Below are 27701 nucleotides of genomic sequence, written 5' to 3'. Positions count from 1 at the left end.
CTATGTGTACACCTCATGCTCCAGCCAAGTCAGCAAACCTGTAATTCTGGCCAAGCATGGTGGCTCACAGCTGTAATCCCTCACTTTGGGAGGCCAAGGCAGGTGGATCACATGAGGTCAGGAGTTCAAGACCAGCCTGGCCAACATGGCGAAACCCCATCTCTACTAAAAATACAAAAACTTAGCCAGGTATGGTGGCATGTACCCGGAATCCCAGTTACTCGGGAGGCTGAGGCAGGAGAATTGCTTGAACCTGGGAGATGGAGGTTGTAGTGAGCCGAGATCACGCCACTGCACTCCAGCCTGGGTGACAGAGCGAGACTCCATCTCCAAACAAACAAACAATCCCTGTAATTCTTCAGTAAGCCATCATCTCTGGTTTCCAAATCTCTGTTGTATCTGCCTGGAATACCCTTCTATTTCTAACTCAACCTTCCCCTCATTCACTTGGCCTACTTCCACACATTCTTCAAGACTCAGCTCAGACATCACCTTCTTGAGGAAGTCAGGTTAAATGTCTTTACTCTGAGCTTCTGTGGTCCTGTATACCCCTCTCACAGCCTCACAGCACCTATCATACATTTTTATGATAGCTGACCTCTTATTAATCTCTCTTCTACTCTGTTTCCTTGCACATAAAGACCACATGGAATGGTTTGTCAATAAGTTTTTAAGCTTTTTATTTCCTATGCTTACCTAGTATAGCGACTGCCTTTCAAAATAATATGAGTGAAAGAGTAAGATTTTCTTGCACAAAAATGTGTTAAATGTATACTTAAATTAAGAATATATGAGTATCTGAAGATAATCTCTAATCAAATATATTTTTAGTTTATTTTTGTAAATTATTCTTCCCAGCAGCATGGAATCAAGTTGCCCTGAATCTATGCTCTCCCAAATAGATTTTTTTTTTTTTGAGATGGAGTTCCACTCTTGTTGCTTAGGCTGGAGTGCAGTGGTGTGACCTCGGCCCACTGCAACCTCCGCCTCCTGGGTTCAAGCGATTCAACTGTCTCAGCCTCCCGAGTATCTGGGATTACAGGCATGCACCACCATGCCCGGCTAATTTTTTGTATTTTTAGTAGAGATGGGGTTTCTCCATGTTGGTCAGGCTTGTCTCGAACTTTCGACCTCAGGTGATCTGCCTGCCTTGGCCTCCCGAAGTGCTGGGATTACAGGCGTGAGCCACCACACTGGGCCCGAATAGATTTTTATTTATTTATTTTTGAGACAGAGTCTTGCTCTGTCGCCCAGGCTGGAGTGCAGTGCACTCAGCTCACTGCAACCTCCACCTCCTGGGTTCAAGCGATTCTCTGGCCACAGCCTCCCGAGTAGCTGGGATTACAGGCGTGCACCCCCACACCCAGCTAATTTCTATATTTTTAGTAGAGATGGGGTTTCACCCTGTGGGCTAGGCTGGTCTCAAACTCCTGACCTCAGGTGATCCACCTGCCTCACTCTCCCAAAGTGCTGAGATTACAGGCGTGAGCCACTGTGCCCAGCCTCCAAATAGATTTTAAAAAATCACTTCAGCTCTTTGCCTTCTGAGCATCTGCTGAGCAAAATAATTTTCCAGTGGAGGCTCATTATTTGGTCAGCTATAAGTTGCAGAGCTACTCAACTGAAATTATGTGACCTGCAAAAATGGCAATCTGTCCTGGCAGCTGTTACCAAATTCCCAGACACTCTACAGCCTAGAGTTAGAGTTGTTTCTAATTTCAAGCATCTAATTTAGAACACATGCTTCCTTGGCAACTGGACATCAGACTTTCCAACCTACCTTTTCTCCTTCCTGATGGGTGATGCAGACCTCAGGACCTGGAGGCACATTCTCCTTTTGCTCCATTTTATGAATTTTGATTTCGCCACCACTGGCTTTCAACTCATTCTACAAAATAAAAATAACTGTAAAAAATTTTTTAAAGTCCCATCATTCTATTCTCTTCATAGTACATCTATTAGATAAACTTGGAATGTTAAAAAATTCTTCTAAGAAGCCTCGGGTCAAATCAACCCCCTAACTCTCACAAGCAAAACCCATTGACTGGTGAAATGACAAAAGCAGCTTTGTGGACACATACCTCAGAGTTAAATATCTGTATGCTAGTGTAAAACTGGATTGCTCATTAGAATACAGACACATCAACACAGGCACACAGAACACCCCGAGCATACGACATTCTTGTGATTCACTCTTCTAGCAGCAGAGCTTGTGGTAATGCAAAGCTTGTGAGTTTTATCAGAAAAGACCATTCTGGAGCAGGGGAAAGGAGATGCCAAGTGCCAATAATAGAAAATATACTGACCATACATATATAAATGCCCAGCCTGGAAAGAGAGACAGGGATGATGTATACGTATAAAAACTGAAATTATATTTAATGATACCATAAAGCAACCTTTTTGGTGGGACTTTCAAAAACATGTTTTTCCATATACAATTCATATATTGTACTAAAGACATAATTTATTTTACTTCTCATAACAGAGCCTCAGCATAAAAGAACATGCATTTTATTGTCATAAGGAATAAGCATAATTGCATTTTTTTCCTTGCAAAGGACGCTAGGGCGAATATTACAATTAACTCATCCGTTACATCTAAAATCAACATAGAACCTGGGTGTGGTGGCTCATGCCTGTAATCCCAGCACTTTGGGAGGCCGAGGTGGGTGGGTCACCTGAGGTCAGGAATTCAAGACCAGCCTGGTGAACATGGTGAAATCCCGTCTCTACTAAAAATACAAAAAATTAGACAGGTGTGGTGGCGCACGTTTGTAATCCCAGTTACTTGGGAGGCTGAGGCAGGAGAATCACTTGAATCCGGGAGGCAGAGGTTGCAGTGAGCCGAGATCACGCCACTGCACTCCAGCCTGGGGAACAAGAGTGAAACTCCATCTCAAAATAATAAAATAAAATGAAATAAACATAGAGGTTGATGACTATAGACATTTCCTATTATTAGTCTGCTAGTAATGTAGTAATCTAGTACTTTTCTGTTCTCTGTGAATCTTTAGGCATGGGAAGAAACAATTTATGGCCACCAGGTCAATGAAAGGAATGTGAGTACGACTTAGTCACCTAGGGATGGTATTCTAGATTACGGCCCACAGCTCTGGAGGTGCATCTATGAGGAGGAGCTGGCAGCTAGCACTGCGGAACATTATATAGCCCAACCACTCATTCTTGACCCCATCTCGAAGCCCCACCTCCAGAACTGCTGCCAGAGAGTATGTATGTGCCTTGTTACAACCATATTCTGTAAGGGGCCTGGGAAATTCTTTGGGGATGAGACAAAATGTACTTTTTACAAGAATTCCCGAAGACTTTCAACTCAAAATCTCCAGAGCAGGAGAACTATAATGCAGAAATGGTTAGGAGTTAAAAAAAAAAAAAAGTTACTCAACAGGTTTCCCCACATAGGGAGTCACCTGGTGGGAATGTTTACAGCAGGAGGGCACTGAGAAGCAGTAAAATCTGGTAACAAGAGGAAGTTCAGCTTCACAGATCCCAATTTGCTGTATCTCCTGACCTGCCTTCTAAGGGAAGTCTAAATTTGCTCGCTTTTCACATTCACGGTGCATAATCAGCCTGTGATACTCCACTTTGCTAATTGATTTACACACATCATCTCTTCTTAAAACATAAAGTTGTTAAAATTACAGTTAAAAAACCAAGATGAAATTATTCATTGCCCAGAGAATTAGTCCACCAAATACTATTAGAGAATGTATACTTAATAATGTGGGGAAGAGAAGGCTTAACTCCCAGAATACTCATGGTTTCCAATATGCACCAATTTCAATCTGCCTAAGAACAAACAAAATTCAATACTATTCTTTTTTATTTTGTTAGACAATTAGGACATCAAGAGATTAATCGTTTGTAATTTGAAAACTTAGAACAAATGCTTGAAGGATACAAAAATATGTGTGTGTACATTTGTATCTATGTGTGTGTATACATATATATGTAAATAAATGGCATTTGAAAGGGAACTTTTTTTTTTTTTTGAGATGGAGTCTCACCCTGTCATCCAGGCTGGAGTGCAGTGGTGTGATCTCAGCTCACTGTAACCTCCATCTCCCAGGTTCAAGTGATTCTCCTGCCTCAGCCTCCCTAGTAGCTGGGATTACAGGTGTGGGCCACTACACCTGGCTAAATTTTTTTTTGTATTTTTAGTAGAGACAGGATTTCACCATGTTGGCCAGGCTGGTTCTGAACTCCTGACTTCAAGTGATCCACCCGCCTCAGGCTCCCAAAGTGTTGGGATTACAGTGTGAGCTCCTGCGCCTGGCTATAAGGTAACTTCAATTAAGCAGTTCCGTAGTGTCAGCTTACCCGTTAAGCACAGGACAACATAAAGGGGAAGGACCCTCCATTGTATTTTGAATATCAAATTTTTTTTTTTTTTTTAATCTGAAGATGGAGTCTTGCTCTGTCGCCCAGGCTGTAGTGGCCTGATCTTGGCTCACTGCAACCTCTGCCTCCTGGGTTCCAGCGATTCTCCTGCCTCAGCCTCCCAAGTAGCTGGGATTACAGGCGCCTGCCACCATGCTGGCTAATTTTTGTATTTTTAGTACAGATGGGGTTTCACCATGTTAGCCAAGCTGGTCTCGAACTCCTGACCTCAGGCAATCTGCCCACCTCGGCCTCCCAAAGTGCTGGGATTACAGGCGTGAGCCACCACACCCAGCCGAATATCAAAATTTTCATGCTTACTGGGCACGTCACCTTCTTGTGATTTCTCCCTTTTTCTTATCTACTATTCTACTTCTTTAGGAAAACAGTACATCGTAAGGATTAAAGATTAAATAGATGATCTACTGTATGACTCCTTCACATGAAATTTCCAAAATAGGCAGATACATAAAGACAGGAAGTAGATAAGTGGTAGCCAGGGGATGAGAGCAGAGGGAGTTGGGAGTGACTACACAGGTATGAAGTTTCTTTTCAGGGTGATGGAAAGGTTCTGGAATTAAACAACCTTGTGAATATGCTAAATATCACAAAATCGTATACTTTAAAATGGTGATTTTATATTATGTGAGTTATATCTCAGTAAAAAATCACAAAAAAACCCTCATTAATGAACACAGCTGATATTTCTCTCCAGTCTTCTTCTTTCTTCCCTCAAAGCCAAAATAAGCTCTCCAGTCTTCTTCCTTCTTCCCTCAACAACCAAGATAAAATAAGAGTTATATTAAAACTCATAAAATACTACTTCTTTAACAACAACACAAAGATTAAGTAGAAGAACCAGGGAAACTCTCAATGATACTCACTGGTAACATCACAAAAAAAGTGAGTGGGTTGGGAACCAGGACTAAGAAAGCAAAGTCAGGATTAGACCATGGTAAGAACTGCAAATCCAGCGAGGGTAGGGTTCATGTGAAAAGAGAACAGCTGGGGGACCAGGGCTCAGATGTAAGGGTCTGGTGACATTTCCTAATTCCAGTACTCAGTGACCATCTGCTGGAAGATGGAATGAATGAATGAATGAATGATGCAGAACACGTACTGTATAGCTGGTTGAGCTGCTTTGTTTGGACACAGCTGCCTGGTACTTAGCCATTCGATCCTTTATAGAGGTTTCTGAGAGGCGTGGAAGTTCCAGATTTCGCCTACTCTCATTTTTCTCCGAGTCAAATGTAGAAGATGACAATTGACCTGGAAGCATCCAAATAACATGTTTTATTTTATTTCTGAGATGGGGTCTCACTCTATCACCCAGGCTGAAGTGCAGTGGCACACGATCATAGCTCACTGCAGCCTTGAACTCCTGAGCTCAAGATATCCTCGCGCCTCAGCCTCCCAAAGCACTGGAATTACAGGTGTAAACCACTGTGACTGGCTAACATGTTTTATGAGAAGATAAAAGTGATTCAAATAATTTCAAAATTCTAAATTTTGGGTTATTGTTATCCAAGGGCCAATATCTTCTATTAAAAGCACGAAGAAGAAAATCAGGAATATAACTGCCATTTATAAAGTAATATTCACTCACTTTCTTAGCATTAAAAGAACCTTACCATAATTGAGCATTGCATATTTTATTTATTTTTTTGAGACAGGGTCTCACTCTGTCACCCAGGCTAGAGTTCGGGGCAGTGGCACGATCATAGCTCACTGCAGCTTTGAAGTCTTGGGCTCAAATGATCCATCCACCTCAGTTTCCCAAAGTAGTAGTGACTTCAAGGATGCACCAGCATGCTGGGCTTTTTTTTTTTTTTTTTCTGTAGAGATAGGTCTATGTTGCCCAGGCTTGTCTCAAACTCCTGGATTTAAGTGGTCCTCCTGTCTCAGCCTCCCTAAGTGCTGAGATTACAGGTCTGAGCCATCATGCCTGGGCCCGTATTTTAAAATTCTGGCTAATTTAACATGAAAAAAGAAGAGATCTCAATGCTTTTTAATTTGCATTTATTTGATGACTAGGTAGCTGATGCTTTTCCTGTTTTTACTAATTTTTTCTTTTGTGAGGTGCCTGTATATGTCCCCTTTAAAACATAATTCCACTCTCAAAGTGTTATGTTATCACTAGTAATACAGGGTAACCAAACCTGATAGGGTACACAGCCCATCTACTGAAGCCCTCAAACCCCAGATGACTGGAGCCAAAACTGATCGTAGCACTTTACTTATAGTTCCTCAAAGTACCCTTTGGTTACCATAGGTTACCACTAACAAGGGTGGATTAAAAATATAAAAAAAAGTGGCCAGGCATGACGGCTCAGGCCTGTAATCCCAGCACTTTGGGAGCACGTCACCTTCCAGCTCAAAAAAAAAAAAAAAAAAAAAAGGCTATTTATCGAGAGCAATGAGATTTGAGAATGGCATGCATCTAATAGGCAGACTTCCTTTTAATTTGTGCCACTCTTCCTTTAAAAGCATTGGCTTCGAGTCCAAAAGATGTTACTACTAGTGAGTACTTCCTAAAGGACCTCATCCACATGGAACTCTCTGCTTACCTGGGCCTATTTCCAGGTCATCTAGAGAATAGCTGTTTTCAGAGAGCTTCCTTCCACTTGCACTTCGGCTTTGGGCCCGGAGAATCTGGAAAACGAAACCCAACGATAAGTTTTGCAGAAACGATGGGAAATCTTGACGCAAGGTTCAACTGGCAAACCTTCTTTATAAATAAAATCCAGATTTGATTTTATATCTTATATTCCATAGAATTTTTTTAAAAATTACAAATATCAAGCACTACATATTCACAGGTGCCCAGGGAAAAATAAGTAACCCTATAGAGGTAATATTCTCTGCTAAAGATGGCTTCCTAACCAGCAAGCTTTGTAACACATTGGAGGGGAGTCCTCACATACCAGACGGCAATTACATGTCCTTCCAAACTGCCAAGTGCCGATGCAGAATATGCTGTTTCCTTTCTCCATCTCACGTTATTTCTGCTATTGCTGCCTTAGTTCATGTCTTTATCATCTTTCCCCTGGACTACTGCATTACACCTCTTTAACTGGATCTTCATTATCTTCCAATCCAGTCTCTATGATGCCGCCGTTATCCCCAATAATACAAAGTAATTATCCAAAAATATAAATCTATTTTACCCTCCTTTTCAAAATTCTTTCAGAATCCCTACTCACTCCTGAAATTAAACCCAAAGTGCTTAGTAAGTCACAGAAGTCCTGTTCTAGATCTGGTCCCTACCGAGCCAGCCTCCTTTATCCTTCTGTTGCCCTACAAATGCCTGTTCCTTCAAAGACTCGGTGCAAGCACTATGAAGTCTGAGTACCTTGCCAACATAAATTTAGGTAATCTTTCCTCTGTTCTCAAGGTACCTGGTCAAACTGTTGGGTGACTGTCCCTCTACTGCACTGTAAGCTCACTGCGGGCAGAGACCATGCCTTTTTGTCCATATATTTCCAGGACTTACAGAAAAGTGGATGACACAGATTTTTTTTTTTTTTTTTTTTGAGACAGAGTCTCACTCCATCACCCAGGCTGGAGTATAGTGATGTGATCTTGGCTCACTGCAGCCTCCATCTCCCAGGTTCAAGCGATTCTCCTGCCTCGGCCTGAGTAGCTGGGATTACAGGCGCCTGCCACCACGCTCGGCTAATTTTTATATTTTTAGTAGAGACAGGGTTTCACCATGTTGGCCAGGCTGGTCTCGAACTCCTGACCTCAGGTGATCTGCCCACCTCGGCCTCCCAAAGTGCTGTGATTACAAGCTTGAGCCATTGCGCCTGGCCAAGATTTTGTTTAATAAAATGTTTTGTGATTCCATTAAATTACTACATTTATCTCTCTCATATCTAGGGTAGATCTTTAATGAAAGTTACAAACTATAATTTTTAAGACTGTAGTGTCAAAGAACATTCCCAGACGTAGTACACAGGGAGTATGTCATGTTTATTTAGCTTATAATGACAGCCTTACATCAGATCCTATCATTCAAATCTCATTTTATTTCCAGATAACTTGAGGTTAAAAAAGATATCTGAAATCCAGTATGACAGGAGATAAGAATAAAACACTTAGCACCCTTTTGAGTTTAACATTAGTAAATAGTTACTAAATCTTTAAGTTCAATGGACTAATCAACTTTACTGTAAAGTTTGAGAAAGTGAGGCTGGGCATGGTGGCTCACGCCTGTAAACCAGCATTTTGGGAGGCCAAGGCGGGCAGATTGCTTGAGCTCAGGAATTTGAGACCATCCTGGGCAACATGGTGAGACCCTGTCTCTACTAAAAATACAAAAATTTAGCCAGGTGTGGTGACATGCACCTGCGGTCCCAGCTACTTGGGAGGCTGAGGTGGGAGGATTGCTTGAACCAGGGGGGCAGAGGTTGCAGGGAGCAGAGATTGTTCCACTGCACTCCAGCCTGAGCAAGAGAGTGAGACCCTGTCTCAAAAAAAAAGAAAAAAAGAAAGTGAACTATCACTTTTACATATTTTTTATACCCCCTCCTTGGAGACAGAAAACATACCACATCAGAAATCAGAGCCAAGGATTGGTCTGTTTATACCACACCAGTAAGAATAGTTTCTTTCAAATTCAATATACATTTAATATATCTCCCAATGCCAGGCATAGTGACTCAAGCTTGTAATCCTAGCACTTTGGGAGGCTGAGACAGGTGGATCACTTGAGCCCAGGAGTTTGAGACCAGCTTGGGCAACATGGCAAAACCTCGTCTCTACAAAAAAGATACAAAAGTTAGGCTGGGCACGGTGGCTCACGCCTGTAATCCCAGCACTTTGGGAGGCTGAGGCAGAAGGATCACGAGGTCAGGAGTTCGAGACCAGCCTGACCAACATGGTGAAACCCCGTCTCTACTAAAAATACAAAAAAATTAGCCAGGCGTGGTGGCCTGCACCTGTAATCCCAGCTACTCAGGAGGCTGAAGCAGGAGAATCGCTTGAACCCAGGAGGCGGAGGTTGCAGTGAGCCAAGATCAGGCCACTGCACTCCAGCCTGGGTGACAAAGCAAGACTCCGTCTCAAAAAAAAAAACAAAAGTTAGCTGGGCGTTATGGCATGCGCCTGTAGTCCCAGCTACTCAGAAGGCTGCAGTAGGAAAATTGCTTGAGCCTGGGAGGCGGATGTCGCAGTTAGCCAAGATCATGCCACTGCACTCCAGCCTGGGTAACAGAGTGTGACCCTGTCTCAAAATAATAAAAATAAAAATAAATATATTATGTACATATTACGTGTGTGTGTATGTGTGTGTGTGTGTGTGTATAATTTGTCTCCTTGCTGGGTGTGGTGGTTCATGCCTGTAATCCCAGCACTTTGGGAGGCTGAGCCAGGAGGATCCTTTGAGCCTAGGAGTTCAAGACTAGCCTGGGCAACATAGGAAGACTCCATCTCTACAAAAAAGAATACAGTGAGCCGTGACCACACCACTGCATTCCAGCCTGGGTGATGAGTAAGACCCTGCTCAAAAAGTAATAATAATAATTTATATCCAGTCAGCTTTGCAATTTACATTATTGATTTGTCTATTTTTTTTCTCTTTTTTTTTTTTTTTAAAGTAGAGACAGGGTCTCACCATGTTGCCCAGGCTGGTCTCAAACTCCTGGGCTCAAGGGATCTTGCCTCGGCTTCCCAAGGTGCTGGGATTACAGGTGTGGGCCACTGCATCCGGCCTGATTGGGTCTACTTTTAATAAAAACTAAAACAAGCTGGAACAACACTATCCGTGCTACATCACACACAGGTCAGGCATACTTTGATGAATTATTAGACATCCATATGACTCACACAGCTCAACATACTCTTGCTCTAGGAGCAGCCGCTATCTGAAAATGAAGTGGCCGGGCGTGGTGGCTCACACCTGTAATCCCAGCACTTTGGGAAGCCAAGGTGGGCGGATCTCTTGAGGTCAAGAGTTTGAGGCCAGCCTGGCCAACATTGTGAAACGCTGTCTCTACTAAATATACAAAAATTAGCTGGGGTGGTGGTGCGCACCTGTAATCTCAGCCACTCAGGAGGCTGAGGTATGAGAATCACTTGAACTTGGGAGATGGAGGTTGCAGTGAGCAGAAATTGTGCCACTGCTCTCCAGGTTAGGTGACAGAGCAAGACTCCATCTCAAAAAAGAAAAAAAGAAACGAAAAGATAATGAAGATCTTGGTCAAGAGGAAAAGATATGTCTGGCAGGATACCCTCAATCCACATTTTTAATTTTTTTTTATTTTTTTTGAGACAGAGTCTTACTCTGTCACCCAGGCTGGAATACAGTAGTGTGATCTCAGCTCACTGCAACCCCTACCTCCTAAGCTCACACAATTCTCCTGTCTCAGCCTCCCAAGTAGCTGGGATTACAGGCATCTGCCACCACACCTAATTATTTGAGTTTTTGGTAGAGATGGGGTTTCACCATGTTGGTCAAGCCGGTCTGAAACTCCTGACCTCAAATGATCTGCCTGCCTTGGCCTCCCAAAGTGCTGGGATGACAGGCATAAGCCACCGCGCCTGGCCCACATTTTTAATTTTGTTTTCAACATACTTCTTATTTGCTGATCATTAAAATAAAGAAAATTCCACATATTTATTCCAAATGCTGCTGCACTGGAAGATAACCATTACAAAAATTAGAATTTTCAGAACTCAAAATGGGAGAAAGCCTACTGATAAACTTCTTTTGAAAAACCAAAAGGGGCCAGGCGCAGTGGCTCACACCTGTAATCCCAGCACTTTGGGAGGCTGAGGCAGGCGGATCACTTGAGGTCAGGAGTTTGAGACCAGCCTGGCCCACATGGTGAAACCCCATCTCTACTAAAAATACAAAAATTAGCTGAGCATGGTGGCACGTGCCTGTAATCCTAGCTACTGGGGAGGCTGAGGCAGGAGAATCGCTTGAACCTGGGAGGTGGAGGTTGCAGTGGGCCAAGATCACTGCACTCCAGCCTGGGCAACAGAGAAAGACCCCATTTCCAAAAAAAAAAAAAGAAAAAAAAGAAAAAGAAAAGAACAACCAAAAGGAAATGGGTTCTGCATTCTTAATACAGATACTTGCTTTCTGTCAAAGGTAAAGTTCAAGCACAATTCCAAGAATATGTGTTACATGTTACAACCTGCAGAGAGCTGTTTTCTGTCTAGCTGGAGCTACACATCCTTCTCCTTCTTGTGTGAAGTCCCTGAACTGCTGTTATTGGGAGCATAATCATTTAGAACCAGAGCATAAACCTTGCCAGGGCAGAGGCTTTCTTTGGTTTTAAATGCATAGAATTTCCCATCTTTGTTAGCTTTTAATTTAAACTGCTGGGTTAAATAAAATAAGGCCCCCTTACCTTTTTTTTTTTGAAGCCTTTTGCTCCATGGGGTATCAAAACTCTGCATTAATTTCTTTCAAGTACTAAAAAAGTACATGTACAAAGCCACTTGGTCTCAGAGAAAAATAGGAAGAGAACTGTCTCTGAAAATCCCTCATACAGACTGTGGCTCTAAGGAGCAATACAGCTGTGAGGTAAGATGGGTTTTCATGATATCGCAGGTTCAGTGAAGCACAGCATTACTTTCAATATATTTCACCTCCAAACCACTCGAACATTAAGAATAACAAGGCCTGGCTGGGCATGGTGGCTCATGCCTGTAATCCCAGCACTTTGGGAGGCCAAGGCAGGTGGATTACCTGAGGTCAGGAGTTCAAGACCAACCTGGCCAACCTGGTGAAACCCCATCTCTACTAAAAATACAAAAAATTAGCCGGACACCTGTAATCCCAGCTACTTGGGAGGCTGAGGCAGAAGAATTGCTTGAACCCGGGAGGCAGAGGTTGCAGCGAGCTGAGATCACGCCATTGCACTCCAGCCTGGGCAACAAGAGCGAAACTCCGCCTCAAAAAAAAAAAAAAAAAAAAAAAAAGAATAACAAGGCTGGGCATGGTAGCTCACACCTGTAATCCCAGCACTTTGGGAGGCAGAGGCAGGAGGGTTGCTTGAGGCCAGGAGTTTGAGACCAGCCTGGGCAACATGGTGAGACCCTGTCTCTGCTTTAAAAAAAAAAAAAAAAATTAGCCAGGCATAGTGGTGATGCCTGCAGTCCCAGCTACTCTGGAGGCTGAAGTGGGATGATTGGTTGAGTCCAGGAAGTCGAGGCTGTAGTGACCTATGATTGTGCCACGGCACTCCAGCCTGGACGATATAACAAGGCCCTGTCTCAAAAGCAAACAAACAAACAAACAAAAATGATCTCAAATGCATTTAAGATGAGTTTTATGATCCACATTTTCCAAGTGGTAATCTGAGGTACAGGAAGAAGGAGGGGTTTCCTCCAATATTTCTCAAGGAAGTAAAGGAACACAACACACACACACACACACACACACACACACACACACACACACACACAAATTCTGATACCAAAATACTCTTCTGTAACAGACTTCTATCACATTTTAGCTCTTTTTACTCAGACACTTGAGGGAGCCTTAATCATTCTAATGTCAAGGAAAGAGAATAGACAAGATACTTTTAAGACTTTCTGGAATTTCCTGAAGTCCTCCTTCCTGTCAGCTGACAATAACTCTTGTTAGTATGAACATCCCTTAAGTATTCTCTGTGAATCCATAAATCAAATGCACCAAGATGTACTAGTAAGAGGATAAAAGTTTGGGGCTTTTAGACAGTAGTCTGTAGAATTTTTTTCTGTATTTTTTAAAACAGAAATAAAGTTAAGTTCTAAATAAGTAACAAAGCAGGATTTCCTGTCTTTTCTACACTATCTTCAGAAAAAATTATATTTAAAAGCTGATTCTCAACACTTTAATTTACTGAGAGTCCCCTACCTCACTTAGCCACTTCCTTCAACCTTTCAACTTCAGCTTCCTTTGGACGCTGTCATCTCACCAAAGTCAAGGGCAGAGGAAGGTTGGCTTTTAGGGAAAAATGGAACTTTGCTGAACTATGCATGGAAATCGGGGCACAGATAAAACCTAGCCTTGATTTATTAAAGTATTGAGAGAAAAATTTCTTTCTTCAGGGACTCTCTTAGAGAGTTAATGTAAGTAAAATAATACACATAAAAAGAGCTTTTATCTCCAGGTGGTAGGATTTCTCTACATTTTTTGTATTCTCAAGCATTCTACAAGTACTATGTGTTAGTCTTACAATTAGGAAAAAAAAAAAAAAGGAAGGATAACAAGTCATATCTATTAATTTAAGTAGACAAAAATGGTAAAACCAAATGCTAATGATGCTTTAGGGAATGTGTCCTTATACTGTACTAGTGGTGTTGTATCTTGAGAATAAGCTGAAAATATATAAGAATAAACAATAAATCATACCTTTTGATGTAAGAACAATGTTTAATGAATTATATCTTTTTAATTTTATTTATTTTTTTTTTGAGACAAAGTCTCACTCTGTCGCCCAGGATGGAGTGCAGTGGTATGATCTCAGCTCACTGCAACCTCTGCCTCCCAGGTTCAAGCAATTCTCTTGCCTCAGGCTTCTGAGTAGCTGGGATTTCATGCGCATGTCACCACACCAGGCTAATTTTTGTATTTTTAATAGAGATGGGGTTTTGCCACGTTGGCCAGGCTGGTCTTGAACTCCTGACCTCAAGTGCTGGGATTACAAGTGTGCCTTGTGCCTTGGCCTCCCAAAGTGCTGGGATTACAAGTGTGAGCCACCACGCCAGGCCCCAAACTCACAAGCTTCTAACTCTAGAGCTTTCATTCATATCTCTTGCATTCCAATATATTTCTTCTGTTCACTGTCCTGATGCTTTTCAATTAGTTAAGCATAAAATGTGGGAAGGCAGAGTTAATTAAAGTCTTTGAGAACATAGCTGTTTTTATGTTTTCAATTTTTCCCAGTTTCTTAGATTTCAAAGGTATGTAGGGCCCATTGTTTCTATCCAATAAATAGTGATTATAATATCCGTGAAGATAGTGCTATATGGTAGAAGGGGTACTATCCAATTTCAATCCCGTTCTGATATTAATTAGCCACATGCCATGGGGCATATCAATTAACTTCTCTGACCTCATCTAATCGCATCTGTAAAATTGGGATTGTAAGGTTCTAACTGACTGAGGGCAGTGAGCTGGATTAAATAACTTCTTAAACTCTCTTAAGGTTCTAGGATCTATATGTCAACAATTTTGATAGTGATTTCTCACTCATTGTAACTCACTGATGAGTTAGAATGGGTTAGAAGGCTAGAGGAAATGACTTGTAGATATATTCATCTGGATACACACCTGTGTTGTCTAATTTAGGAATGAGTCCACTAGCAGGAAGACAAAGGTAGTAATATTTGTACTGGGGGGAGATGAAGTCTTTCTAGCCCCCTTGAAGTCTAATATAGCCAACATTGCTTAAAGAATGTTCCAGTCCCCTGACATTGCTTGTTGATATGTTTTACTATAATGAAACTGGTTAAAAACCAGTACACAGGACATGAAAGTAAGCAGAGAAGAAGAGATGAGTGGTCTCTAGCTGGCACATCAAGGACGGTCATTTAGGGCAAGGAACAGTTAAAAAGATTGGAATTCTTTGACTGCATCTTTCCCCTGGATCAATTATTATCTTACCACACACACATACAAAAGAGATTACCCAGAGTCATTAAGAGTAAATAAAAAATTTATGCTGATATGTAGTCTTTACAAGAAATGTACCACTATAGATAGATGTCAGTCGAAATAATGCTGAGGATAGCCTTATTTACATTTTTGAAATGACAAGAGAAGCTATAAACTATAGTTGAATATGCTAAATCAGCAAAAAGTTAGTTTTACCAAGATAAGTGAGAAAGAATGCATTGATAGAAAAACAAAGACAATTCTTGTGTACAATTAACAATAATCTGCAAAACCAATTATCCACATTTAAAGCACTAGCAATGTATCTACTGAAGATTAAATGTTAGGTCAAGGTAAAAGACTCACTGACAGGCAAATTAAAGATCTACTCCCCTACATTGGGATGACCGTATAGACCCCACGTTGATGTTAATAGTTATGCAAATACCTTTCCTCCCCAAACTTACTTTAAAATTTTAACTTAAAACCATGCGATTTGGCCGGGCGCAGTGGCTCACATCGATAATCCCAGCATTTTGGCAGGCCAAGGCAGGGGGATCACGAGGTCAGGAGTTCAAGACGAGCCTGACCCACACGGTGAAACCCCGTCTCTACTAAAAATACAAAAATTAGCTGGTGTGGTGGCGGGCGCCTGTAATCTCAGCCACTCAGGAGGCTGAGGCAGGAGAATCGCTTGAACCCAGGAGATGGAGGTTGCAGTGAGCCAGGATTGTGCCACTGCACTCCAGCCTGGGCGACAGCAAACAAACAAACAAACAAAACTATGCAATTAATATAAATTATGAACATCCTCAGAATTGTATTCTTCTTGGGATATAATTCTAAATAACTTAAGACATATTCAGAAAGCAGAAGAAAAATTTCTATCTTAACGTTAAGTAGATAAAGGAACACATACAATTACTAACTAAGAGGAAGATAAGATGTTATGAATAATTTCTGCAACAATCTGGGGATTCCCTATGGACACCTACCCACTCATCAAGAAGGCCTATATAAATTATTTCTTTGATGCAGATTACAGATTGGCTATGAATAAGTACCTGATGAACAGAGATCATCACACTTTAGCTTGGTTACCTTACTCTCTAAAGACTCATTCTACTACATCAGCGCATATATGCTGTTATGTATGAGTGTTATGCAAAACTAAACAAAATACCAAGTGTCACTTCCAGGAACTTACAAGAAGAAAAACCACAAAGATGTTGGAACAAGTGAAGTTTTTGTTGGCATTTTGATGCTATCTATACATATCATGATCCTGGTGCTAAGAGGAACTGAAATTCAAAGGGAAGCTGAAGGGCTGCGAGTCTACGGGGAGAGAAGTCACAAACAAGAGAAAAGGGTGATGGGGCAAGGGAAACTTCCTTTGTTATTTTAGATATGTCTATTTTACCTGAATGTATTGCTTTATTTTTATAATATAAAATCCCAGCACTTTGGAAGACCAAGGTGGGTGGATCACTTGAGGCCAGGAGTTCAAGACCAGCCTGGCCAACATGGCAAAACCCCGTCTCTACTAAAAATACAAAAATTAGCCGGACTTCATGGTGCACACTTGTAATCCCAGCTACTCAGGAGGCTGAGGCAGAGAATTGCTTGAACCTGGGAGGCTGCAGTGAGCTGAGATGGTGCCACTGCACTCCAGCCTGGGCGACAGAGCAAGGCTGTCTCAAAAAAAAAAAAAAGGCAACATGACAATAACTAAACATGGGTCATAACTAGTTGATCAGTTCTCTTTTTCATAAAAGGATGTCCTGAATGGTTATCTTGGCCATCTAAAACCCAGATTAATACATACAAGGAATTAGGAATGCTAAATCACATTCACTAAGTGTCACCATGGCATTTCTTTTCTTTTGTTTTTTTTTTGAGAGGAAGTTTCGCTCTTGTTGCCCAGGCTGGGATGCAATGGTGTCATCTCAGCTCACTGCAAACTCTGCCTCCTGGGTTCAAGTGATTCTTCTGCCTCAGCCTCTCGAGCAGCTGGAATTACAGACATGTGCCACCATCCCCAGCTAATTTTTGTATTTTTAGTGGAGATGGGGTTTCTCCATGTTGGTCAGGCTGATCTCGAACTCTCGACCTCAGGTGATCCGCCCGTCTCGGCCTCCCAAAGTGCTGGAATTACAGGTGTGAGCCACTGCTCCCAGCCCACTGTGGCATTTCTTTTGATGATAGCTTACATTAACCCTAGGAGACAGAGGTTGCAGTGAGCCAAGATCGTGCCACCGCACCCCATCCTGGGCGATAGAATGAGACTCTGTTTCAAAAATAAATAAATAAATAAATAAAACCATCATATTCAGCTAAACCACCTGACCTAAATAACCTATCTATTCATCAAAGGTGGAGAATAAGTGAGAAATAGGCTTTAATGAGTTTTCATTATTTGGAAGGCAGCTATGCTTACCACTGTACCACCAATGCCACCCTCCTTTTATTAAATAAATACTATGAACTAAGTTATTGATCACTAGCGTATAAAAGCATCTTGACTTTTCTTCTTGAATTTATAAAAATAAGTTATTTTTTATTTTTGCCTTATCTAGTAGCAAACATAAAACTATCCTGACTTAAAAAGCCAACTTGTTCTTTCTCCTATTTTTTCCTTGGATCACAAGTTCATATGCAGTCAAGCAAGCACCCCAAAAACCCCAGAATTGAAAACAGGTGTATTCCCTTCAGAAAAATCAAAGCTAGAATGTTTAGCTATGAAAGTGTTTCTCTCCAGAGTGAGATCAAGTGACTTCACTGCAGTGGCTCAACAGTGGCTGACCCCCTCCTTCCAAATCAGCCCATCATAGAACACCCATTGCTAAGTAGCAAAAGCCAGAGCTTAGACTGGATCCCTCATAATTGGAGACTTCAAGGTGTTCAGAACTTCAATCCTGGCCTGTGAAGTAAAATCTTTTTTTTTTTTCTTTTTTTTAAGTACAATTGCAATTTTATTTTTCTCCAGACGCTAGTTTTTCTTCAGTCCTTAAGAACTCTGCTCCTTATATGGGCTTCGGTGGCGGTCATGGGGCAGCACCCGCAGGTCTACAGTGGGGTGGAGGTGTTCGATCCTTGCGGGCTTCATGACCTTGATTCCTGACTACCGTGCTGTGAATGGCACAACTCACACAGTAATGTAGCTTCACATCCAGCCTGGGAAGTACACAGGCATCCAGGCCGCTCACTTCAGAAATATCGCTGACTGCTGCAGCCTCTACATTTCAAGTGAGGAATTTCTTTTTTTTTTTTTTTTTTTTGAGACGGAGTCTCGCTCTGTCGCCCAGGCTGGAGTGCAGTGGCACGATCTCGGCTCACTGCAAGCTCCGGCTCCCGGGTTTATGCCATTCTCCTGCCTTAGCCTCCCGAGTAGCTGGGACTACAGGCGCCCGCCACCTCGCCCAGCTAATTTTTTTGTATTTTTAGTAGAGACGGAGTTTCACCATGTTAGCGGAGATGGTCTCAATCTCTTGACCTCGTGATCCGCCCGCCTCGGCCTCCCAAAGTGCTGGGATTACAGGCGTGAGCCACCGCGCCCGGCCTATGATGAATTTCTTAATAAGCCTTGTCATTGGGCACACAATGGGCACAGTTTATGCAGCAAATTGGCTGCAGTGAATAGGGTACACCTGGTTGCGGCCCTCTTTGGCGTGACCATTGTTTCTTCTTTTCTTTGTCATCTTGGAGGTACAGGCCCAAGAAAGATGAAGTAAAAATCTTAATTTGAGGGTGACTGAGTGCTTCAAGACCACTTACCCCAAATCCACATTCTGCAAGACAGTTCAAGAAAAAAGGCAAAGTAGCCGTCTACCTCAAGGCTATAGGCTCCACAATACTTAGCACGGTCGTCCCCAAGTGTAAAACACTTCCCATGGCGTGCTTCTTCCGTCTCCCAGGTTAGGCACAATGATGCCAAGGCACTCTGTCATTGACACTCTCATCCTTTAAGAATTTCAGGCTGGGTGTGGTGGCTCACGCCTGTAATTTCACCAGCTTGGGAGGCCAACGCAGGAGGATCACTTGAGCCCAGGAGTTTAAGAACAGTCTGGGCAACATAGTGAAACCCTGCCTCCATGAAAAATTTAAAAAATTAGCTGAGAGCGGTGGTACACACCTGTGGCCCCAGCTATTTGGGAGGCTGAGGCAGGGAGGTCAAGGCTGCAGTGAACCACAATTGTACCACTGTACTCCTCCAGCCTGGGCAACAGAGTTAAGACCCTATCTCCATTAAAAAAAAAAAAAAAAAACGCATTTCAAACAATAACAGCAGTTTAATTCTTCCTTTGGAATCTAGGTAAAACTGGTCTTTCTCTATAAAGTCTACTATGTTCTGGTCTTGTTTCAAAAAGTATAAACACACTGAAATTAAAACATGAAATATTAAGAATAAAAGAATTCAAAAAGTAGCAATTGGGGGATGAGTATTCCAAGGTTTGAGTGTAAAGATTGGCTATGAGACTGTACAGGTAGGTTGAACTCAGACTATAGAATACCTGACAGAACTGTTAAAAATAATCTAGACTGAGACTGGGCGTGGTGGCTCATGCCTGTAATCCCAGCTCTTTGGGAGGCTGAGGCAGGCAGATCACCTGAGGTCAGGAATTCAAGACCAGCCTGACCAATATGATGAAACTCTGTCTCTACTAAACATACAAAAATTAGCTGGGCATGGTGGCGGGCGCCTATAATCCCAGCTATTTGGGAGGCTGAGGCAGGAGAATTACTTGAACCTGGGAGGTGGAGGTTGCAGTGAGCCAAGATCGCGCCAATACACTTCAACCTGAGTAACAGAGAGAGATTCTGTCTCAAAAATAAATAAATTTAAAAAAATCTAGACTGTTTTCAGTATGGACAATGACGCTTATTTAGAAACAGCAATAAAACCAAGGGTGGCTGTGTTTTCCACTCCCTAAGCAGTCCATGAAGTGACAAATCAGGAAATTAAAAATGGTACACACAAAAAGCAATGAAACCTAGAAGCCCAGGTGAATCTTATGTCTCTTCCATCTTCTTGTTTTTAAGGGACAGGGATCTCACTGTGTTGCCCAGGCTGGAGTGCAGTGGCAATCATGGCTCACTGCACCCTCAAACTCTCATGCTCAAGCAATCTTCTGCCTCAGCCTCCTAAGTAGCTGGGACTATCAACGCACAACACCACACCTGGCTAATTTTTAAATTTTTAGTAGAGATGAGGTCTGGCTATGTTGCCCAGGCTGGTCTCAAACTCTTGGGCACAAGCAATCCTCCCGCCTTGGGCCTCCCTAAATTCTGGGATTACAGATGTAAGCCACTGTGCCCAGCCTCTTTCATCTTCCTATACCTTTAGCAATCAATCTGGTTGCCCAGTGCTATCAGCCATCTAGTAGGATCTTTATTTTTATTTTTATATATTTTTTGAGACAGAGTCTCACTCTGTTGCCCAGGCTGGAGTGCAGTGGCATGATCTCGGCTCACTGCATCCTCCACCTCCCAGGTTCAAGTGATTCTCCTGCCTCAGCCTCCCGAGTAGCTGGGACTACCAGCACATGCCACCATGCCTGGCTAATTTTTTTATTTTTAGTGGAGATGGGGTTTCACCATGTTGGCCAGGCTGGTCTCGAACTCCTGGCCACAAGTGATCCCCCAACCTCTGCCTCCCAAAATGCTGGGATTACAGACTTGAGCCACCACGCCCGGCTTAGTAGGATCTTATATGGAAAGTTTTTCTCCTCTCCAAGCAGCCTTAGAGAGATAGGCTTGTTCTGACCCATATCTCACTAGATATTTATGAGAAAAAGTGTCTCACCATATCCTTACACATAATCAGCATTTTTGTTGCTACAGTCCCAGTCATTTCCTACCTTTGGCCAGTTTCAACATGCAGCAGCCTTTTGCACTGCATCTTCATTGTGTGTACTGGCATGACATCAGCTGTCCTATTCCTAGCAGGGTCTGGGAGGAGGAGACGTACAATGGTGCTTTGAGTCACAACAAAGCCCCTTCCTCTCTATTTAGGATTTCTGACATTTTTTCCTTCCACTTAAAATTCTTCTTCCCATTTTAAATAAAAAAATTTTTTAAATTAAAACCATAAAGGGGAAAGAAGAAGTTGGCAGGACTAAAGGTCTAAAAACTTGAGAGGGAAGAGAGTTAAGAAAAGTTATAAAACTGCTTTGTGGTTACATCTCTTGCCAACTGGTTTCGCTGTTAAAGTAGAGCTAAAGCTCATGCACAGAGAAGTGCTGTAGCTTTACACATCGTCAAAACCTCGCACAACTTCAAACATGACCCCCAAACATTCAAGAACTTTTCTAATTCTAAGCAGAAAAGCGACTGGCACTGCAAGTTATGGGAAGGGATTGACAATATCACGCCTAATATAACTGAAGACTACAGGATGAGTTATTTTTTATCTCAGAAAGAATGCTTCATATTATTATATTACTTTCCAAACATAGGGACTTGGGCCAAATATTTGGCTTTAAAAAAATCCAGCTTTCCCATCTAGGTGGAATCTAGAGTAAGGGATGGCTTTGCTCCCCATCAGGTCTGTTTATTTCATTATAACGACTGTTGTAACGAACCATCCCCATGTACAAAGCCAGATATATAGGAAAGTATGAGAAAACTGGAAAAATTTACCAGCTCTGTGGCCTCTGGATTGCGTTATAAATCACCAGCATATGTAACTCATTTTCTAGTTAAGTAATTCCCTCTGGGGACGAGGTCTGCTATCCACATGAAGGATCAAATTTCATTAGCAGTTGTAGGAAAACGCAACCCCGTGCATTTGCAAGTCAAAACTCCCGAAAGCTATAGCTAGTCTGGCTATCTTCATTGATTTTGCCTGAGAGAGGATTTTAGCTGATAGAAAACATTTGTTGGAAGGCACAGATGAGGAAGTTGAGAAGAAGAGAAGGGATTCAGCTAGCAGAGACAAGTACGCCTCAGTCTTAATGTTAAACTCCGGCCTTAACACTCAGTCTGCAGCTGTGTCCAAGCAGAGAGCTATTCGGCAGTAATTCCACCCCCAAAGCTACCAATGATAAAGAACACAGGAAGACAATTTAAAAGGGCAAGTATACAAAAACACATAATCCAATTGGTATTAAACTCTCTTCATTTCTAGATAACAATTTGAATCCCAGTGTGAACTTGATTTAACATGAAATTGGGTCAGAGACTCACAAATCTTAGCATCTATGTAAATAATTCATTTGAGACTATTAACTTATCTAACTGGAATCAAAAGACATACTGACCACATATTCGCCTCTACTCAAAATAGCTGGATTGGAAAAACAGCTTTGTTTAGTACTTGAATTGGCTTTCTCAAGTTTCAAACCCGCCCAATTCTTACCTTAGTTTGAGTTGGTTCACCTTTCTCAAACATCATCTTAAGCCTGTTTAGCGGAACATTGTATTTCTCTATTTTGCCTGAAGCTTCTGTGTTTTCACTGATTTCTGATTTTTCTACTTCATGCCTGGATTCTCCTAGACAATTTTCCATTTTTTTACTTTCTGTTGAGTGGTCTTTAAAATCCTCACCGTCCTTGATGTGGGGATATCGACCCTGAACAAGGGCTTCAGGAGGTGACCTGAATCTAGACCTGGGGTGGATTTGTTCTTCTTGGTCAGCTTTGGCTCCAGAAGCAGCGTGGCTTGTCACTTCAGCAGGAGGATGGTCCGCTCTGTGCCTAATCTCAGTGCTGCTGTTCCGTAGAGAGTCTGTGTGAGACTCTGATCCCAGCCCTGGGTTCTCCCACTTCTTCTTTAACACAGTCAGGGTCCCCTTTCTAAAGTGCTGGGAGAGATTTTCGGTGTTCTAGAAGAACAAGAAGTAGGTGCCAGTTATAACTTGCCTGCTGAAACATTCAAACATGTTGTTCTTTGTAAAATGAAAGTTAAAACTCCAAGCTGCTCCTGGTCCACTGCTGTTTCAGACAGCTGTGAACAGTTACAGCTTTGCCACATGGAGAAAGCATCCACCCGGGAGAGGGAGAGGGAGAGGGAGAGGGGAAGAGAGAAAAAGTCAGGAACTGAAGCAGGAAGTGATAAAACAGGATGGCCTTATAAGGACAAAATGAGAAGAAAGGCAAGCCCAGCTCTAAGGATAGTTACATGCGAGACAAGAGATTTTCACCCAAAGATTAATGGGGAAAAAAACAAGAAAGAAAAAGCAAAATACAAGTACTTGAAACACTGTAACTACACATCAGCAAAGTTCATCATTACCTGCCATAAAATAACATGGTAAATTCTGCTGTTTTTTTTTTCTTTTAAATAAGACAAAGATGCAGGATAGCTGAAACTATACCATTAATTATGGATAGTGGCAGCAAGGGTTGAAACTATTTGTAGAACCCTGGCGAAGTCCCCAGACTTTCCAAGTATTTGCATACATATTTAGTTATGTCTGACATAATTTACATGCATATGAGCAGTCAAATTTTATTTTTCATAAGAATTTAATCTTTTTTTTTCCCCTGCTCTTCTCTACAAGTTTATCTGTGTATAAATTCTCATTTATCAGGGCTGGGCACGGTGGCTCGCGCCTGTAATCCCAGCACTTTGGGAGGCCGAGGCGGGTGGATCACCTGAGGTCATGAGTTCGTGACCAGCCTGGCCAACATAGTGAAACCACGTCTCTACTTAAAATACAAAAAATAGTTGGGCATGGTGGCACGCGCCTGTAGTCCCAGCTACTCAGGAGGCTGAGGCAGAAAAATGGCTTGAACCCGGGAGGCGGAGGGTGCAGTGAGCCGAGATCACGCCATTGCACTCCAGCCTGGGTGACAGAGCAAGACTCTGTCTCAAAAAAAAAAAAAAAAAAAATTAAAATGTCCCATACTTTGAAAGGACTGTACTCCTAAATAAATTGAACAGCACCACCTTCCCAACAAACTGCAAACTCCAGTACCTTCTCTCCTGTAGTCTGTGACTCACCGGTCTTTCAACTAAGAAAGAAAGGACAAACAACCTAGGAATTAAACAGGATTAGCTGCTATTTTGGGAATTAAGTCTCTCACTCTATTACTCTTCTGAAAATACTCTTGAGAGCCACTTCATCAAGTAGAAACAAGGCTTGAAAAAAAAAATTATAGAACTGCTTGATTCTAGTGTTTAAATTTTAGCTTACAAAATGATCCATTGGAGGAAGAATGTATGGATCAGAGATATAAGAAGCTTAAAAAGTTTTCTTGCTAGAAAAGAGGGAATTACAAAACAGCTCCAGAAGCTGGTTCTACCCTAACTGCCAGCAGCATTCTTGGCTCTGTAAGGTCTCGTGCCACACAATGGATGAGTCATCTAGGTCTCTGACTTCACCTGCCCTTACTGTAACCACACAGGAGCCCTGACAATCAAAGTGGCACTTTGCCTTGGTAACTGGACACTGTTTTTCTCAGATACCTATCATGTGATCAAAGTATACTTATTGACATGAAAAGATGCTCATAGGATACTTTTGAATGAAGAAAGCCAATTATAAGACAGCATGATCCCATTTTAATTTTTTTAGAGACAGGGTCTTGCTTTGTCACCCAGGCTGAAATGCAGTGGTGTAATCAGAGCTCACTGCAGCTGTTTGACTTCCTGGGCTCAAGTGATCCTCCCACCTCAGCCTCCTGAGTAGCTAGGACTACAGGTGTATGTCAGCATGCCTGGCTTTTTTTTTTTTTTGAGACAGAGTTTCACTCTTGTTGCACAGGCTGGAGTGCAATGGCGCGATCTCGGCTCACTGCAATCTCCGCCTCCCGGGTTCAAGCAATTCTCCTGCCTCAGCCTCCCGAGTAGCTGGGATTACAGGCATGTGCCACCATGCCTGGCTAATTTTGTATTTTTAGTAGAGACAGGGTTTCTCCATGTTGGTCAGGCTGGTCTCGAACTCCCGACCTCAGGTGATCTGCCTGCCTCGGCCTCCCAAAGAGCTGGGATTACAGGCATGAGCCACTGCGCCCGGCCCCAACTGTCTCTTTAAAATGTTCATAACATTATCTTATTTTTAATTTATTATTTTCTCAATTACAAAAGTAATAACTTATTGGGGGGAAAACTCTCAATCAATATAGAAATATGTACCTGACATGAATAGATGCTGTAATACATGCCATTTTCCCTACTTGACTCCCCACCTCTCCCAACCTAGATACCCACTCCTGACAGTTTATATGGTATATATGTTGTCATTTTTTTATTTTGTACACTATATGTATTTTTTGTGCAAAATCATACTGTACTTACCGTTCTACACTTTGCATTTAATCACTTAATGTGCTTTTGATATCTTTTCATGCCCATACATAAAATCTTCTATCTTTTTTCTTTTTGAGACGGAGTCTCACTCTGTCACCCAGGCTAGAGTGTAGTGGCACGATCTCGGTTCACTGCAACCTCTGCCTCCCAGTTTCCAGCAGTTCTCTTGCCTCAGCCTCTCAGGTAGCTGGGCTTACAGGAACATACTACCATGCCGGCTAATTTTTGTATTATTAGTAGAGACGGGGTTTCACCATGTTGGCCAGGCTGGTCCTGACCTCAGGTGATCTACCTGCCTTGGCCTCCCAAAGTGCTGGGATTACAGGTGTAAGCCACCACGCCTGGCCAAAATCTTAATAACCATATAGTACATTATTACTGTATGTGCAATTACCATTCCCCCACTGATGAATATATGTATTGTTCAACATTATTTGCCAACTGTTTAGATTACAATTTATATCTCATTATTACTTTAATTTACGTTTATCTGATCATCAGTGAGGCTAAGCATTTTTCTACATTGTTACTTCTTTGTTATCTATTTTATTTATTTATTTACTTATTTATTTTTGAGACAGGGTCTGGCTGTATTGCCCATGCTAGAGTGCAGTGGCATGATCACGGCTCATTGCAGCCTTGACCTCCTGGGCTCAAGCAATCCTGCCACCTCTGCCTCCCAAGTATCTGGGACCACAGGCCCATGCCACCATGCCCAGCTAAATTTTTAAAATTTTTATAGAGAGGGTTCTATGTTGCTCAGGCTCAAACTCCCAGGCTCAAGTGATCCTCCCACCTCAGCCTCCCAAAGTGCGGGGATCACAGGTGTGAGCCACCATGCCCGTCCTCTTCTTTAAATACCTATTCACGTCCACTTACCTCAACTGCTAAAAGCACTGGAGGCTTCTGCTTTATTTTATCTCACTATAGCATTTGACATTACTGATCACTCTCCCTGGTAAAAATTGCTTCCAACTTTTCTGTGATACCCCTTTTTCTCAGATTTCTTCCCATTTTGAGATGCAAGAAGGGTGTAGGAAAAAACAATAATGAAGAAAAAGATTTCACTGGGCACAGTGGCTCACACCTGTAATCCCAGCACTTTGGGAGGCTGAGGCGGGCGGATCACAAGGTCAAGAGATCGAGACCATCCTGGCCAACATGGTGAAACCCTGTCTCTACTACAAATACAAAAATTAGGTGGGCGTGGTGGTGTGTGCCTGTAATCCCAGCTACTCGGGAGGCTGAGGCAGGAGAATCACTTGAACCCGGGAGGTGGAGGTTGCAGTGAGCCGTGATCACATGATCATGCCACTGAACTCCAGCCTGGCAAAAGAGCAAGATTCCATCTCAAAAAAAAAAAAGATTTCATTTATCTGGCCACTACTCAGTTTCATAATTTAGTTATTCTTTTTCTTTTTTTTACAGGTTTCTCCTCCTCTGTCCCTCCCTTATATGGTGGGGTCCCTCAGAGTTTTTGTCTTAGGTCCTCTGCTTTGCTTACTTTATATATTCTCTGTATATGATGTTATCCATCCCGATTTCACCCACCATATAGATTATAACATCAACAAATACATAGATAGATCTATACTGTGTATCTATATAGACAGAGTTATAGAACTTGTCTCTAGACAGATATCTCTCCTTTTCTACCAATTCTACCTGGAAATGCTAGAGGCATCTTAAACTCCTCCTTGATCAAGGTTGAAGTCTTCCCTTTCTTTTTTCTTTTGTTTTATTTTTATTTATTTATTTTTTTTTGAGATGGAGTCTTGCTCTGTCACCCAGGCTGGAGTGCAGTGGTGCAATCTCGGCTCACCACAGCCTCTGCCTCCTGGGTTCAAGTGATTCTCCTGCCTCAGTCTCCCGAGTAGCTGGGATTACAGGCGTGAGCCACCACACACCCGGCTAATTTTTTGTATTTTTAGTAGAGATGGGGTTTCACCATGTTGGCTAAGCTGGTCTCGAACTCCTGACCTCAGGTGATCCACCCGCTTCAGCCGGGATTACAGATGTGAGCCACCGTGCCCGGCCTGAAGTCTTCCCTTTCTTCCCTTCACTCCTCACTCTCTAACCTGTTTCTTTTCTCGAATTGTCTAACTTGGTGAATGCAACAACCATCTTTTCATCTGTCAAGTAGGCCTGTTTCTTATGCCTTCATGCTGTGCGTGTGCTGCTTCCCCCATCTAGAATACAAAGCTTCTGCCACTCCCTGTCGCCTTTGCTTAGCTAATTCCTCTTGGTCCTTTAGGGTTGAGTCAGGCACTGCCTCTTCTGGGAAGCCTTCCTAGATGTAGCACAGTTCAGATCCCTCCTAAATTCTCCCCCAGCCCACTCTGAGTATTTATTTGATATGGTACTTATCACACCTGGGTTGTAATTCTATTTTCCAAATTCTAAACAGTCCCTTTGGAGACAGAGAATACATCTTATTCTTCTTGTGTCTTCA

The 27701-nt window shown here is 42.3% G+C and overlaps 1 protein-coding gene across 5 annotated transcripts in view; it reads right to left on the bottom strand.

Moving 5' to 3' along the window:
* The window catches only part of LIMA1 (LIM domain and actin binding 1), a 106776-nt gene that overhangs the window by 21476 nt on the left and 57599 nt on the right, over nt 1-27701 (bottom strand). For all 5 annotated transcript variants that reach the window (XM_003252161.4, XM_003252162.3, XM_030816585.1 and 2 more), the window contains 4 exons: nt 22356-22820; nt 6969-7053; nt 5522-5670; nt 1781-1888 (listed from right to left, as the gene is read on the bottom strand). In XM_003252161.4, coding sequence (XP_003252209.2) covers nt 1781-1888; nt 5522-5670; nt 6969-7053; nt 22356-22820 — 807 coding nt within the window. The remainder of the gene's footprint in view (nt 1-1780; nt 1889-5521; nt 5671-6968; nt 7054-22355; nt 22821-27701) is intronic.

Source organism: Nomascus leucogenys, chromosome 8 (assembly GCF_006542625.1).
Source record: "Nomascus leucogenys isolate Asia chromosome 8, Asia_NLE_v1, whole genome shotgun sequence".
NCBI classification, from domain to species: Eukaryota; Metazoa; Chordata; class Mammalia; order Primates; family Hylobatidae; genus Nomascus; species Nomascus leucogenys.
This window is presented reverse-complemented; position numbering and strand designations above follow the sequence as displayed.